The following is a 17,301-nucleotide window of genomic DNA, read 5'->3' on the forward strand; positions in this document are numbered from 1 at the left end:
GGGAGGCTCGGGCTGAGGGACCCAGGGGACTTTCTCGGGAAGAAATTCCTGCCTCAGCCCCGCTCGTCTCCTTCCCGGGTTCCAGGACTCGCCTCGGTGCCACGAAGCCACCGTCATCTTCAACCTCGTGCGCCTGCTCACGTGGGACCTGAGGCTGGTGGCGCAGCCGGGACCTTGCCTCTGACCCCGCAGCTGCTCCGCGGGGACCCGCAGCTCTGCAGGCGGGTGGCTGCAGCCGTGGCCCTGTGTTGCCCTTCGGTCCAGGCGGGTGTCCAGCCAGTGGACGTTCGGCCTCGGGAGACTCTGTGCCGCCGCCGGTCGGACTCGCCGCGTGCGCTGGTGCACAAGGCGCGGGCACTTTTCCAAGGACCGGAACGTGTCCCCCGGGAGCAGGAACATTTCCGTGGGATGCATTTCCCCGAGGTCTCCCAGGGTCCGTGTCTGGCAGGAAGACTTGAGTCCTGGCTCCAGCTTACTCAGTCCCCCACGCACCACGGACTAGTTTCTACTTCTCTGGTCACCAGAAGCCCCTCTTCCATGACAGGTCGGCGCCCCGATTTGAACCTTCGGCGCCCGCTTTGAGATTCTGTGAATCTGTGACCCTTGGATCTCCCCACTGGGGAGGCCTCATCCCTGAGGGATTTGGCAGTGAAAGGACCAAATGTCCTCAAGTGAATGTAGTTTTTGGATTCTGTTACCCATGTGTCTTTTGTGTTTGTGATGTGTAATGTGCTCTTCCGGTGCTAATTTATTGCCATTAATAAATATTATTGCATCTACGATGGTTGTTCCCCTGTGATCATTTTGAGGGGCACTTTTCAGGTAACAATGCTGAGCCAGGGATATGAGGTGACTTGAGTTTCAAGTCTGACCCTGCCACTGATTTATGGTGTAACCCAGAAATTACTTCTCTCTAGCCTCAGTTTTCTCCTCTAGCCAATGGCGTTATTATCCTTCCCTTGCAAATGAGTCATGTACATTGAAATAGTGTTTATAAAACTTGCAGCTGAGGTCATAGGATGGTCTTAATGGTCTCTATTAAATAACACCACACACACAAAGCAGAAACATTGCACTTTTTTATTTGTTCAACAGTGTAGGTTGGGGATCTCTGTTCTAACTGCACGCCTCGCTGTTGCTAAAGTCACCCAGCTACTGAGGGTCAGAGCCAGGTTTCAACCTGACCCTTTAGCTCCAGAGCCCGTGCTGAACTTCCTTTCTAAGTGTGAAGTTTAGGAATTTTGAGATCATATGTCCATTTTCAGAATTCACTCTTGATGCAGTGTCTCCTACCCTGGGGTAAGGTCCCCTGCAATTGACAGACACTGACCAATGCCCTGGAAAGTGACTTGGGCACATCTCTGCTCTTGGCTTTGAAACATTTTTGTGTACCAGAGCTCAAAGATTTTCCCAGCTGAGGACTTCTGTCCACTGTCTCCCTGCAATTACGAATGAAGGAAAAGGGGTCGGGGTGGGAGTCAGCAAGGGCTCGGCACCTGCTGTCCTAGATCGTCAGCTGCCAGTCCAGGAGCTCTAGCTGCACAGAGGCTGGAGGGTGCAGTGGTTTCTGTGTGGGTTCAGACAACACGCCATGAAAATCCTGCCCTCACCACTTGTTTTCTGTGTGACCTTGGGTAGGTGTCTACACCTCTCTGAGTCCCTGCAGTTTAGTCTGTATGTAAAATGTAGACAAAGCACTTTATGCCCTGATGTTAAAGTGGACCCAATACTACTTCGGGGCAAAGCCTCTGTGATGGGGTGAGACATAAAGTGCTCCACGGAAGCGGGGTCTTCGTTTTCCTTTTGCACTGACTGTTCCCTTTGCCTGAGAGGCTTCCCTCAGATCTTCACATAACTTCCTTCCTCACTTTCTTTTGGTTTTTGCTCCAATGGGATTGTCTCAGGCCACGTCATTAGTGCAAACCCCCTGCTCTCATGCCTGTTTCATTCTTTCATTTTCCTTTACATGATGTCATACATAACACGTGCTTAACTATTCCCGCCCCCATACTCTCTGTTTCTCCTGTCCAGTGAAAGTCTCCACGGAGAATTCTTTCATGTCCCCCCCTCCACCCCCCAGTGCTCCATTCCTGGCGCTTGGAGCAGTGCCTGACACAACGCGGAAGCTGAATAATACTTGGTGAATGAATGAAGGCCTTTGTCACAACCTGAGCTGTTTCCCTTGAAGTCCTTGGCCACACCCATAATTCCCTAGCAGAGCCTCCTGTTCCTGGGCCCCTCTGTGCCTGGACAATGCAAGAAGATGCTAGTCAAGCTCCCCTTCTCTCCCACCTTTCTCTCTCAGTACTGAGTGGGGAAGGGGAGGAAGCGCTGGTCTCCTCTCTTAATTCTTGGCTGCTTTGCTCTCCTGCCCCCAGCAGCCTTCTCCCTGGGTCTTCTCCCCTCCCCTGAATAGCCTCCCTCTTGGAAGTTCCAGGTTCTTCGTGGCCACACCCCAGGGGTGCCTTCCCCCAATGGGACATCCTGCAGAAAGGCAAGTCCCTCTGTCCCTTTCCCACCCAGTGCTGGCTCTAGCCCCATCAGGGTGCCGTGACCCCTCTTTGCGTGGTGGAAGCTGCCCCTCTCCTGAGGACTCATGCTGGAACTCCTGTTAGAGAAGAAGAATCCGCTTCAGTTTCTCTTTCGCTCTGGCTGCTCACCTGGCTCATGGCCCTGCCCTGCACGGGCTTCCCCAGTCTTGCGCCTCCCCTGGTGGCCGGTGTGTTTTCAGTTTTCCCACGTCAGCCTGGAATTGCCCCCACTACAGGCTAAAAGCTGCAGCATGGAGCTCAGGTAGGAATTACAACACAATTCCTACTGCAACTTCAAGACAGACAGAGCAGTGAGCTGAGACCCAGAAGAGGAGACTGAATCAGACACCAAACAAGACTGAGTGACAGACCCAGGTGACAGCCTTTCAGTGGACACTTGGATCCCCATCTGCTGACAGAGACCAGAGACCTGAGACCAGGATGAAGCTGGGTGAGCCCCACGTTATCATTCGTGATCCTTGACTCCCCACAGCCCCCATCCTCAGCCCCTCACACCCTCCCTCCCCTCATCTGTCTCTCTTTCCATAACACAGACATGGCCACAGGTTGCAGGCTGGTGCTCATGCTGCTGACCACGGTGCTGACCAGCACAGGGGCAGTTCCTGTCCCCACGCCCCTCAGGACCCTCCCAGGTGCAAGGGGCTGCCACATGTCCCAGTTCAAGTCTCTGTTTCCACAAGAGCTGAAGGACTTCAAGAGGGCCAAGGACGCCTTGGTGAGTCTCCCCACTGCCCCACTTGCTGTGGGTTACCACGCAAGCTCCACTGAAGCTGGACCAGCACCCTTCCTTCCCCTGGTCTAAGCTCCAGCCTTCCCACAGTGGGCTAGGTCCTGCTCTGCCTGCAGTGGGCTGACCATGTGCCTTTGCAGTGGAGGTGCCTCTCCCATTTTTGTCAAAGTTAACCTCCCCTCCTTCTGTTGTTAGCCATCCTCTAGTCCCCCTGCAGTGCTCTCACCTCCAGCCCTCAGGCTGTAGGCTGACCTCTGCCCTTGCTCTCCAGGAAGAGTCACTCTTGCTGAAGAACTGGAGCTGCAGCTCCCACCCGTTCCCCAAGGCCCGGGACCTGAGGCGGCTGCAGGTGAGTTGGGAGAGTCAGGCCCAGCCCTGCCTCACCTGGCCCCCTTCTGGCTTCTTAGGTGGCCCCCTCACCTTCTCCTTCTCACTTGTCCCTGTCTCTGCCCTCCCCTCCCGTCCTCCTGACCTCGTTCCCTCTCCCGCCCACATAGGCTGTACCCTCTCATCTGTGCCCTGACTTTCACCTTCACCTGTCCCTTTGTCTATCGTCCTCACCTGTTCCTCTTTACCTGTTTGCTCTCATGTCCAACTCTCACCTGTCTTCTGTCTCCCCTCTTCAGGTGTGGGAGCGCCCCGTGGCCTTGGAGGCTGAGCTGGCCCTGACGCTGAAGGTGTTGGGGACGGTGGCTAACTCGACCCTGGGGGACACCCTGGACCAGCCTCTCCGCACGCTGCGCTACATGCACTCCAAGCTCCAGGCCTGTGTGAGTGCTCGCGGCACCCAGGCCATGTCTGTGGGCTCTGACCACCCGTATGTCCCCCTCTTCCCCAGGCCCTGCCTCACACAGCTTCCTCTCCCCACAGGTCCCCGCTCAGGCCACAACAGGCCCCAGGGCCAAGGGCCTCCTCTGCCAGTGGCTACACAGAATTCATAAGGCCGAGGAGATGGTGAGTGAATGGAAGTGCCCAGTGTCTGGGGACATTTCAGAGCCCAGGCCTAGGACAACCACTGACCCATCCCTTCCTCTCCACAGGAGTCTCTTGTCTGCCTTGAAGCCTCTGTCACATTCAACCTCTTCCGCCTCCTCACCCTGGACCTGAAATGTGTCGCCAGTGGAGACCTGTGTGTCTGACATTGAGACACACCTGGAATGTGTCCCAGCACTTCAGATATTATTTATGTATTTTTCTTAACTTATTGCCACCCAATTACTATTTATGTATTTATGTTTTTCTATTTATGTGTGAATTCTCAAATTCAGACCATTGAAATGTTTATTTTTCTACTTCCTGTAAAAAATGAGCAAATAAACAATGAGGAAATGACCCTCTGCGCTGTGGGACTGGGTGTATGTTTGTGTAGATTAGATCTTCCATATAATTGGTCTGGAAGAGGTCTAATCCCTGTGTCCACTTTGGTTCTGACCCCCATGTACAATGGACCAGTCTTATTTACAGCATTGTCTGGGTTCCCCTGACCTACACAGGGCTGGACTCTGGTTTGAACTCCAAACGCCTCCTTTAGGATTCTATGAATCTCTGACTCTGGGATCTCCCCACCTGAGCAGGTCTCATTCCTGCGATATTTGGGATCATAGATGTTAAAGTTCCTAGTTCCAACCCTGCACCCCTTAACCATAGTGATATGTTCTGAGAAATGTGTTGTTAGGTGATTCTATCATTGTGGGAATGTCACAGTCAACTCACACATACCTAGGTGGTCTAGCCTACTACTTACCTAGGCTGTATGGTCTAGCCTGTTGCTCCTAGGTGACAAGCCTGTACAGCACGTTACTATACTGAATACTGTAGGCAATTATAACACAATAGTAGGTATTTGTGTATCTAAACATAGAAAAGGTACCATAAAATACAGTATAAACGGAAAAATGGTACACCTGTATAGGGCACGTACTATAAATGGAGGCTGCAGGGTGAGTCAATAATGAACGTGAAGGTCTAGGACATTGCTAAATACAGTTATAGACTTTATAACACTGTATACTTAGGCTACACTCAATTCATAAAATAACACGATATTAAATCGAGCACAAGAGAAAATGATACAATCAAGAGACAGTGTAAAAATGAGACGTGTGAGAGACTGAAAGAGTACGCTCTAAAATAATGATTAAAAGTATAGTATAGTGAATATAGAAACCAGTAACAGAGTCATTTATTTTCAAGGATTATGCACAGTATATAATTGTAATGTGCTATACTTCCACATGATTGGCAGCGCAGTGGGGGTGTTTACACACATGGAGGTCACAACAGCGACAGTGTCGCTAGCGATAGGTATGTTCCTGCTCCATTATATTCTTATGGGACCACCGTTCTATATGCAGCGTGTTGTTGACCAAAACATCATGCAGCCCATGACTGTATTGTGATACTTTGGGATTCTGTTATTTATGTGTCCCTTGTGCTTGTACCACTAGTGCACCTGTGGTGTTGTTTTCCCTGGTGTTAATTTATTTTTATTTATTAAATGGTGCCTGTGGGGACAGAGCCAGGAGTGCAGTTTCCAGGCTCTCGGCCTCACATGGAAAGGTGCTGGCTCAGGTAGTAGATGGCCATCAACTGTGATTGGATGGCCATCAGCTGTGGCTAGTTGGCCGTCAGCTGTAACCAGTGAGCCATTGGCCACTAATATAACTGCTGTGGCTACGCTAGCAGAAAAAAATGGGGGCTAGCAAGAAGATGGTGGCTGAGCTAGGAAACGCGGATTGCAGTTAGCATGGCAGATTGCAGCTAATCAGTAGGGTTGGCAGAGAAGCGGACAGCAGGCTGCAGATCGTGTGGCTCCTGCCTCCTGTGTCTCCAAACCAACCACCAGTGAGACTATAGTGGTATGACTCCCCTATCTATGGCTCTGTTGGTGTTCCTTTTTGGCCTCACTATATCCTGTGTTCTTATGTGGGGAGCGAGACTAGAGATCCCTCATGCCACCCCACGTGACAGTGCCACACTTAGTAGCAAGAACAATCATTTTGTATGGATTAGAGGAGGCCCGACTTTGAACTCAGACCTTAATTTGATACTCAAATGGAACATTTATCTGCCAAGTGACTTTTAGTAATATACTTGCCTTTTCTGGCCTTCCATTTTCTTCACCTGAAAATAACTTAGTGATACCTCTCTTGGAAAGTTTCACTTATTCATCCATCCATCCATCCATCCATCCATCCATCCATCCATCCATCCATCTTACATGGGTGGTATTACCTGCTTGCTTGTTATTGCCCAGGTATTTGGGATACAGAGCCATAGGCCCTGTTCTCAGGGAGCTTCAGACTGGAGAGGGAGCCAGACATTGAAGTCTGAGGAATGGAAAGAAGACCAACGTGCTGCATCCCGAGCTCACAGAGGGATGGCCGGGAGCTAGGTTAGACAGGGGCCGTCCCACAGTGCCTGTGAGATCTTTAAAGCATTTTGATTTTCCTGGAGAAGACAGAGGGAGGAGTCCTTGCAGGGTTTTAAGCAAGGGAGCAACTGCTCCAATCTCTGTTTCTAAAAGTTCAGGCCTCATAAGCAGAGAGTTGACTAGAGTGCCCAAGAGTGGGGGAGGGAGTCAAGGTGTGAGCTGATTGTGAGTTCGACCTCAAATGAGGCAGAGATAAGAGTGATATGTATTCATATATTTGTGGGTTAGAAACAACATATGCAAAACAATAACATCTCACCCAATAGGTAGAACTATCTAAAGTACAGCAAAGGAGACAATATGATTTTGTGGTTAAAAAATGTGAGCTCTGAGGTCAGAGAACTCTTAGAATCGCAACTTCTGCTCACTTAATTACTGTGTGACCTGCAGCAAGTTACTTAAACTTTTAGTTTCTAGTCAGCAAAATAGTTACAATATCCTTGCTCAATGGATGGTTGTGCAAATTAGATGTGTTAAATCAGGTCAAGTGCTAAGGCACAGTCCCTGGCACAAAATAGAACTCAATATTAAATCACTTTATTATGATTTTAGAAAGCTCTAATGTGTGAACTGTTGAATAAGAGAGGACGCTTTATCCTAGGGCCCTGTCTGTAAAATAGATGAAGGAGAAACAGCCGTTGCCAGCCAAACAAAAATTTATCAGGCCATTCTTTTTGGCAGAGGCCCTGCCCCATGTCATTTTTGGTGAATCTTGATTGACCTAAACCAATCCTGGGGTTCCCCTTCCTCCTGCTAGAGAGGAATGTGGGTACGACTGTGATTGCATCAGCGAGGATTCCTGCAGGAGACCAATGTCACTGTCCAATGGGGCCAGGGACTTACTTAGGTAGCAATGTACAGATGTGGGAAATGGTTATAGGACACCAGCAAAAGGAAGCAGCCCAGGCCCAGCTAACAGCCAGAAGCTATTGCCATTCCTAAACTGGAAGGGACACAGGAGGAAATGGTTATCAGTCCCCTGGCAGAGTCTGGAACACCACTGCTGCCAGCCTACAGTCCAGCAGGGAAGTAGACAGTAAATACAGTGGTTGGGGAAAAACGGGGTTCAATAAAAAGTAATCTCACAGGGTGATCTGAAAAATTCCTAACTAGGCATGTCATGGGGGGTAGTCACACCCCAGGCATGTAACTTCTTCAGTGGGAGGTTTTGAAGCAAGCCCTGTCCATTGTTCTTGTGCATCTAGGTTAACACACCTTTGAGTAAGATGTTAGAAGTAATACCCCGGAAGGCATAATCTCCCTTAAGAAAGCACATAATCTTTTAAACTATCCTGTAATCCGATGCCTGCCTTGCTTTCTCTCACCTTCCTGTAATCTTCTTTATGTTCCCGCCTTAATCTCAAATGCATAAAAGAAGCTGCAAAACTGTTATTTTCTGGAGCATTTGAGATCTTGCTCCCTGGCAAATGTTGTCAGGATGACTCAAACAAACTCATAAAAGTTCTCTACAGGTTTGGACGTTTTTTACTTTGACAATACCCAACTGCTGTCTTCCCCCTCCAATTGTCTGCTAACACCTCTCATTGGCTATACCTAGGTGGAAGATAGAAGGCAAGGAGTCCCAAAGGACACAGTCCCAATTCCCCGATGTGGAGCAACGCAAAGGGAAAAAGAGGACATGTTTCACAGGGATCTCACGCTGGCCAATGACGAGGGGACACGGGCTTGGGGAGAGGGGGTACTCTAAGAGAAGTTTTGTGTCCTTTTATGTGGCAGGCTGAAAAATGGCTCTCCAAAAAATATCTATGTCTTTATCCCTGGAACCTGTAAATGTGAATTTATTTGCAAAACAAAAGTATTTGTAGGTGTGATTAAATTAAGGATTTTGAGGTGAGATTCTCCTGGATTATCAGGGTGGGCTCTAAATGCTATGGCAAAGTGTCCATATAAGAGAGACACAGAGGGAGATTATATACCCAGAAGAGGAGGAGGCAGGGATTGGAGGTTTGCAGCCACAAGCTGCGGAGTGCCGACAGCCACCAGAAGCCGGAAGAGGCAGGAGGCAGCGGCTCCCCTAGAGCTTCTGGACGGTGGCCCTGCTGACACTGATTCTGGCCCAGTGATACCGATTGCAGACTTCTGGCCTCCATGACTGTGAGAGGATAAATTTCTGTTGTTTTATGCCACAGAGTTTGTGGTAATTTGTCATAGTAGCTATAGCAAATTTACACAGTTCATTACAGAGACCAGGACCTAGCCTAGTTAATTTTTGCAGAAAGGGATTCATTAAAGCGTGTTGAGTGGTTTACAGAAGAGTCAGGAAGGTTGAAGAAATAGACTCTGTGCTGGCCATTCGGGCACAACTTCAAGAGCCAAACCATACACCTGAGCTTTTTAAAGGCCCACTTCCTTTCTAGGAGCAGGATCTTGGCTACTTAGTTAGGACTTGGCTTCCACCGCCATGATCAGAAAGGCAGCACAATCAGGACTTGGATGCCATTGTGGGGCAACTGCCGTCAGGAAACTGCTATGATCAGACAGATCACCACAGAAAAGTGGACCCTTCCGCCGTGATGGAGCCAGAAGCATGGCCTCGACCCCACATCCACCAGGCAAATCTTGTGAGAGGCTGCCAAATGTAAGGCAGACCCTAGCTGCAGGGCAGACCCTAGCTGCAGGGTAGACCGAGAAATGTAGCTTTTAGCTTTGCAGCCCCTGCAGGCATGAAGGCAGATAAAAGTGAAGCTGAAATGGATGCTGAGCACCAACCCATCATATTCAAGACAAGTTTCCTGCTTGTTAATAGAAGACGCCATTACTCATCCAGTTGAATGGCTGTAATTAAAAAGATTGAAAAGAGCAAGTGCTGGAGTTTGAGAGCAACCAGACTGGGAACTCTGTGATGGCAGGACCTGGGCTCTCTTGGTCCTCACGGTGTCCCATTGCCACCCCGTTCAGGACTTAGCACAGAGCAGGTATTCAGTAGATGTTTATTGAATGAATAGACAAACTATTTTCAGAGGATACTTCTTGATGATGACTGAGATCCCCTTCTTACCCTGGATGTCACCGTGTCTCTATCTGATGCCTGGACTTACGGCAGCCATCTTGGAACCATGAGGGTCTGAGAACAAGCAAACCCTCTAAGACTAGCAGACTTGAGTGATAGGAACCATCTAAGCTCTCCATACTTCTTTGTCCCTCTAAAATGCTCTATCCTCCCTCCAGAGCCACCTACATTTAAGACTCCTTAATTATGACAAAATTCATTTTCCTTAATGCTAGATCCCAGGTGAGACCGGGTTTCCAGTTACCTGCAGGCGAAGCATACTGGTGACTGGACACAGGTATGTTTTCTGTGCAGAAATAGAAGGGCTTCGTGTCAAAATAACATAGTTCTTTTATGTAAATATTTACAAGTTTGCATTTGTCCCTGCACTGGTCACTTAAAGATACAGTGATGATGAGGCAGACCCCTCTTGTCTCCACAGAGCTTCAGATACCCCTCTTTATCCCTTAAGATCTAATTAGGTCATCCCTTCCTCTGAGAAGCCTTCAGGGCCTCATCAGTAAGTCATGTTTACCTTTCTTCCTACAGACTTTGCCCAGGACACTTACAGAGTGTATGGGCTCTTTGTTCATGTGAATTCTAAGCCCTGAGAGGGCCGAGACAATGAGTCCCATTGGATTCCAGCATCAAGGACCAAGGCCTGGACTCTGTATGTGTCAGAAATACATGATGAATGAAGGAAGGAATTAACCAACAACTATTGTGAGGCCATTACCCCCGAGGTGGGACATTATCTCAGGGTATTCCCCAGGAGAGCGGGTCCAACTGCCTGGGACCCCGGTTGTCATCAAGAAATGTCCTCTGAAATTATTTCATCCATTTATTCCATAAATATCTACTGAGTACCTACGCTGTGCTAAGCCCTGAACTGGGTGGCAATGGGACACTGTGATGACAAAGACAGCCTGGGTTCTGCCCTCCCAGAGTTCCCAGTCCAGTTGCCTTCAAAGTAAAAAGCATTTATTTCCAATCTTTCTAATGATAACCATTCAACTGGGCAAGTAATGGTATCTTTTGATTTTAATTTGCATGTCCCTCCTGACTGATGATGAGCATGGCTTCATATTGTTGTTTGTAATCTATGTATCTTCTTTGGTGAAGTGTCAGCTCAAAATTTTTGTTCATTGTTGGTTTTTTGTCTTGTTGAGTTGCAAGTTTTTAAAAACATATTCTGGAAAAATAAGGCTTTATCAAATCACTGTTTTGCAAATATTTTTTCCCCATCTATGGCTTGTCTTTTCATGTCTTAACCGTGTCTATTTTATGCATACAGCTTTACTGAGGTATAATTGACATATATAAACTGCACATATTTAAGTTTACAATTTGATCAATTTTGACACAAGAATACATCTGTGAAACCATTGTCACAATCAGGATAATAAACATTATTTAATTGCCCCTAAAGTTCCTCATGCTACTTTGTAATTCTCTCCTGCTCTTCCTTGCTTATTAACCCTCTCCTGAAATAAGACAGAAAAAGGCCACATCCTGTATGACTCCATGTATCGGACATTCTGGAAAAGGGAGAATGATTGGGACAGAAGTCAGATCAGACCGCAAAGGAATGTTCCAGGTTGGCCCACCCTGGTCCCAGAAACGACTCAGACTGGGCCAATCCTTATTCTGCAAGTTGACAGTGACATAAATGGAGGTCATCAGGCAGAGTGAATGCCCACCTGTGGACTTTTTTCTCTTATTTTATAAGTTTTCTCTTGCTGCCATAATAAATTACCATAAATTGAGCAGTTTAAAACAACATGAATTTATTAGTTTACAATTTCTGTAGATCAGAAATATGACTGGGTTCTAATGGGTCTCACAAAGCCCAGATTAGGGTGTTGTGAGGATTGGCTTCCTTACTGGAGCTCCAAGAAGAGTCTGTTTCTAAACTCACCACATTGTTGGCTAAATTCGTGTTTCTTGCTGGGTGTCCAACAGGGATGGTTTGGAATCTTTTAAAATTTATTTTAAAATTGTAGTTGACATACAATATTGTATTACTTTTATATGTACAATATAGTGATTAGACATTCATACATTTTATGAAGTGATCACCCTGGTAAGTCTAGCACCCATCTGGCACTATATATAGTTACTGCAATATTGACTATATTCCCTATGCTGTACTGTACATCTCCATGAGTATTTTTATAATGGGCAGTATGTACTTCTTAATCCCTCTCTCCTTTCCCCTCCCCGTCCCAACCCCCCTCCCATCTGGCAACCATCAATTTGTTCTCTGTATCTGCGTTTATTTCTGTTTTGTTTTGCTTATTCATTAATTTTGCTTTTTAGATTCCACTTGTAAGTGAAATCATATAGGTATCCGTCTTTCTCCGTCTGACTTATTTCACTTAGCATAATATCCTCTAGGGCCAGCCGTGTTGTTGAAAATGGCAAGATTTCATTCTATTTTATGGCTGAGTAGTATTCCATTGAATATATGTATCACCTCTTCTTTATCCATTCGTCTATCGATAGCCTACTGTATGACTCAGCAATCCCACTTCTTGGTATTTATCTGAAGAAATGAAAAACACTAATTCGAAAAGATACATGCATCCCTATATTCTTTGCAATATTATCTACATTAGACAAGATATGGAAGGAATGGGTCTTTACTCCTAGAAGCTGCCCACATTCCTTCTCACACTTACCATGTGGCCCCTTCCTGTAACGCTGGGTGGAACCCCTCTCACACGTTGAATCTCTCTAACTTCTCCCTCTTTCACAGCTCTCTGACTCCAGCCATAGAAAGTCCTCTGCTTTTAAGGGCTTGTGTGATTAGATTGGGCCCATGAACTTAACTCAGGACAATCTCCCCATTTTATTCTCAGAGCCTTAATTATACCCTCAAAAATTTTTTTGCCATGTGATGTGATTCTGTCCCTCACATCTGTCTTTGTATTCACAGGCCTTGCTTCATCTTCCAGTCAACCTAGTTTTGTTCAAACTTACCTCAGCCTCTTCAGGAATTAGGACATCGACATTTGGGCAGAAACATTCTATCACACTTTTTATCGAGTTGTTAGAGTTCGTTATATATTCTGGATTCAAGTCCCTTATCAGATATATGTTTTGCAAATATTTTTTCCTAGTCTGTGGTTTGTCTTATTTTCTTAACAGTGTCTGTTAAGAGAAGTTTTAAATTCTGATGTTCACTTTTTCTATAGTATTTTTGTGTCCTAAGAAATTTCTGCTTAACCCTGGATCACAAGGATTTTCTCCTAGAGGCTCCGTAGTTTTAAAATGTACATTTAAGACCATGATTCATTTTGAGTTAATTTTTGTAGATGGTGTGAAGTATGCCATGAGGAGTTTGGTTTGTTTGTTGGTACATGGTGCTCAATTATTTCAGCACCTTTTGTTTTCCATTGAATTACCTTCGCACCTTTTGTAAAAATCAATTGACCATGTATGTGTGAGTCAGTTCTAGACTCTATTCCGTTCCATTGATTTATATATCTGTCTTTCACCAATACTACACTATTTTCTCAATATCTCTGGCTTTATCAGAAGTCTAGAAATCAGATGGTGTAGATCTTCCAATTTTTTCTTTTTCAAAATTGTTTTCTTTGCTTTCTATATAAATTTAGGTATCTGTCAGTTTCTTCCATTCAAAAGAGCATCCTATGATTTTGATTAGGATTTCATTGAATCTTAGATCAATTCAGTAAGAATTTATATCTTAACAATTTTGCATCTTACAATCCATAAAAATGTGTATCTCTCCATTTTTAGATCTTTTTTTATTTCTTGCTATTATTTCTTAGCTTTCAGCATACACATCTTACACACATTTTGTTAGATTTATTCCCAAATATTTCATATTTTGATGCTATTGTAAGTAGGACTTATAAATTTTCAATGTTTAATTGGTAGCTTATAGAAATACAATTGGTTTTTAATATTGATCTTGTTTCCTGTGACTTTATTAAATGTATTCATTGTGATAGCTGTTTTTGTAGATCGCTCAGGATTTTCAGTGTAGACAATCATGTTGTCTGTGAATAAAGATATTTTATTTCTTCCTTTTTTTTTTTGAAAGTTATGTATTTTTTTTAAAGGGGAAGGTGAACAGGACTTTATTGGGGAACAGTGTGTACTTGCAGGCCTTTTTTCCAAGTCAAGTTGTTGTCCTTTCAATCTTAGTTGTGGAGGGTGCCGTTCAGCTTCAAGTTGTTGTCCTTTCAGTCTTAGTTGTGAAGGGCACAGCTCAGCTCCAGGTCCAGTTGCCATTTTCTAGTTGCAGGGGGCGCAGCCCACCATCCCTTGTGGGAGTCGAACTGGCAACCTTGTGGTTGAGAGGATGCGCTCCAACCAACTGAGCCATCCGGGAGCTCAGCCACAGCTCAGCTCAAGGTGCCTGTTCAATCTTAGTTGCAGGGGGCACAGCCCACCATCCCTTGGGAACCAGGCAGGCCTTATTTCTTCCTTTTTAATATGTATGCCTTTTGTATCTTTTTCTTGTCTTGCTGCACTGACTACAAGCTTCAGTACAATGTTGAATAGAAGTGGTGAAAGTGGACATCTTTGCTTTGTTTTCAATCTTATGGGAAAACAATCCTGCTTCATTCCCCTCCCTTCACCGAGTATCGATCCCAAGAGCCCTCCCTGATAAAAGGCCTACATACTAATCTTCATCTCAGAGTCTGTTTCCTGTGACTTCCAGCTGTGACACACTGCTGCTGGAAGGATGCCAACCTGAGCTAGAAGCTAGAAGAAAGTTCCTGCTCTCTTCTTCTCCTCTCATTGGCAGGACTTCATCAGAAGATGGCAAAGGCGTCTAGGAAAATGGACTTTGTAGGTTTTCAGCCATCTAATCACAGAGCAGAATAGAGACAAATGAGCCTGGGGCTGAGACTACAGAAGAATAATCAGTCCGCCCAATTTGCTCCTGAATTCAACAATCCCACAAGAGTCTTCAGAATTCGCCCCTCCTGGTTATGGCAGAAGGAGCAGCTCCCCTGGTGGGTGAATTCTGCAGCACTGATTGAGAGTCATTTCTGGAGGCCAAACTAACAGCTTTCTCCTCTGAACCTTTCAGTGACTTTATCAGCGCATTGTCAGGGTTATGCAGAGAAACAGAACCAATAGGAGATCTGTAGATATCAAGATATGAAGCTACGAAGATAGATAGAGATAGATAGATAGACAGACAGACAGACAGACAGATAGATAGATAGACAGATAGATAGATAGAGCTTTAAAGGAATTGTCTCACATGATGATTATGAACACTGGCAAGTCCAAAATCTGCAGAGTGGACTGGAAAGCTGGGTACTCTGGGAAGACATAAGCAGTTCAAGTCCAAAGACTGTCTGAAGGCAGAATTTCCTTTTGTTCCGCGGAGGTCAGTCTTTTGTTCTTTTCAAGCCTTCAACTGATTGAATGAGGCCCACACACATCATGAAGAGCAATCTGTTTTATTCAAAGTCCCATTGATTTAAATGTTAATCTCATCCAAAACCACCATCACTGAGACATCTAGAGTAATGCTTGATCAAATATCTGGGCACCGTGGCCCAACCAAGTTGATACATAAAATTAATCATCAGAGTAAATGCCTGATTCTTACTATTAAACCCCTTTCTGTTTAGAATAATTAGAATGGTTTAATTCTCCTATAAATGAACCCTGACAAATATAAATATTCGTCTTCTTGCAAGATAGCTAAAGTCTTGGGAGGGGGGTTCACAGTATGAGGGATATAAATGATGAACGTCTAAGTATTACCTTGTTTTGTACACCTGAAACTAATAAATAAATTAATTAATTAAAAAAAAAAAGATAGCTAAAGTCTTTCTCTTTGCAAAGTCTCTTTGTTAAAGTCAAGAGGGGTCAGATAGATAACCCGGGGTGAGTTCACTGGTTCAGGTCCCAGAGCTGCCACTTACTTGGTATGTGACTTTGATCAAATCATCTTACCTCTCTAACTCACTTTCCTCTGAGATGAGGACAAAAATAGCACCTGGTTCACAAGGTTACTAAACAATGCAGTTATTTCATACATATGCATTACTTAGAATAATTCTTGATACATTATCAGTGCTCTATATATGTTATCTACCATCATCATCCTCATCAAAACCTATCTGTGGTCCTGAAGCTTCACAGCCCACTTGAGCTTAATGATTTCTCCAAATGCTAGGATATAGGGGCTTTTGGCCAGTCTTTCCAAGGAATTCTAAACCAGGAAAGGGAAAAGACAATAGGAATAAAAAAGAGAACAGAGATAGACACATAGACTCAGGCTGTGGGGAAATATATGTACATATATATATATATATATATATATATATATATATATATATATATTTTTTTTTTTTTTATTATTTTTTTTTTAAAGAACAAAGCTATTATTGGTATAACTAGATAAATTTGAACATGGAGTGCATATTAGACAATACAGTGTTGATAGTGTTACTATAATGTTAAATTTTTGGTGTGTTGTGATTTATGTAGGAGAATATCCTTGTTTTGAGGAGATTCAGGGGAAATGTTCAGGTGTGAGGTATTGTAATGTCTGCAACTTACCTTGAAGTGGGAGAAAGAGAAGGAGGCAAAATGTTAACACTGGTGGTGAATCTAGGTGAAGGGCACTTGACTATGCATTGTACTACTATTATAACTTTTTCGTAAGAGTGAAAATTTTCAAAATGAAACATCGGGGGCAAATCAACAAGCGTTTATTTTAAAACTTGTACCATGTTCCGAAAATTATGTTTTTTTTTCTGTTCCTTGGAGTATTAGCCAGAAGTACATTCAGTAATTCATTCAACAGTTAGTGAGTGCCTAGTGCGTGCTGGCATTGTTCCAGGCACTGGGTAAGTAAGCGGTGGTGAAGAAAACACAAAAGTCCTTGTTCTCATAAAACTGACATTCTAGTGGAAAATGCTCCTCAACCTGACCATAACCCTCACCATCCATCTACTGGTATGTGATAAAGACTGCTAGTGGCATAGGCCTATATGCATTCTCCACTTCTTTAGTAACAGAACCCTGACCTAACTGCAGATGGCAATGCACTCAGCTAAAAGATATTTACCAGTCTCTCTTGTAGCTAGGATAGCTAAGATTAAAACAAAACGAAACAAAACAAAACAAAACCCTCAAGTGAACGGGTAGGGCTTCCAGGAAAGGAAAGTTTCTCAAAGGAAATGGGCATCTGGCAGGTGTCTTTATGTCCTTGACTTCTTCCATGTAATTTCTGCTTTAAATATGGCATGGGCTTCAGCAGCCACAGCGAATCTTGAGAATAGAATCCATGTGCCGTGATTGGCAGAGCAGAGGCCTAAAAGGAACCTGGCTCCCTGGTGACCCCGTGGGGCTGAAATACAAGTGCTAACTCTGAATTTGTCTTACATGGGAAAGAAGTAAACCTCTCTCTTGTAGGTGGTCTCTGTTCTAATAGTCAAATATCATTTACAACTGACAGGAGAGCGCTCAGGAACACCGACAAACCAGCCAGAGGTGGTAGGGGAAAGTGATGATAATGGCCGTTTATTGAGTGCTATCAACATGCCAGGCATTGATCTAAGTATGTTGCATG

At 44.9% G+C, this 17,301-nt stretch overlaps 1 protein-coding gene across 1 annotated transcript; it reads left to right on the forward strand.

Annotated features, from left to right (window-relative positions):
* Positions 1-2,972: 2,972 nt before the first annotated feature.
* LOC308489883 (interferon lambda-3-like) lies at positions 2,973-4,421 on the forward strand (the record flags this gene model as incomplete). Its single annotated transcript, XM_081031506.1, has 6 exons — positions 2,973-2,982; positions 3,086-3,267; positions 3,554-3,631; positions 3,909-4,052; positions 4,153-4,236; positions 4,323-4,421. The coding sequence occupies 6 exons, from the start codon at positions 2,973-2,975 to the stop codon at positions 4,419-4,421; spliced, it is 597 nt and encodes a 198-aa protein (XP_080887632.1).
* Positions 4,422-17,301: the final 12,880 nt, after the last annotated feature.

The sequence above is a fragment of the Rhinolophus hipposideros genome (assembly GCF_964194185.1).
Source record: "Rhinolophus hipposideros genome assembly, chromosome: 21".
NCBI classification, from domain to species: Eukaryota; Metazoa; Chordata; class Mammalia; order Chiroptera; family Rhinolophidae; genus Rhinolophus; species Rhinolophus hipposideros.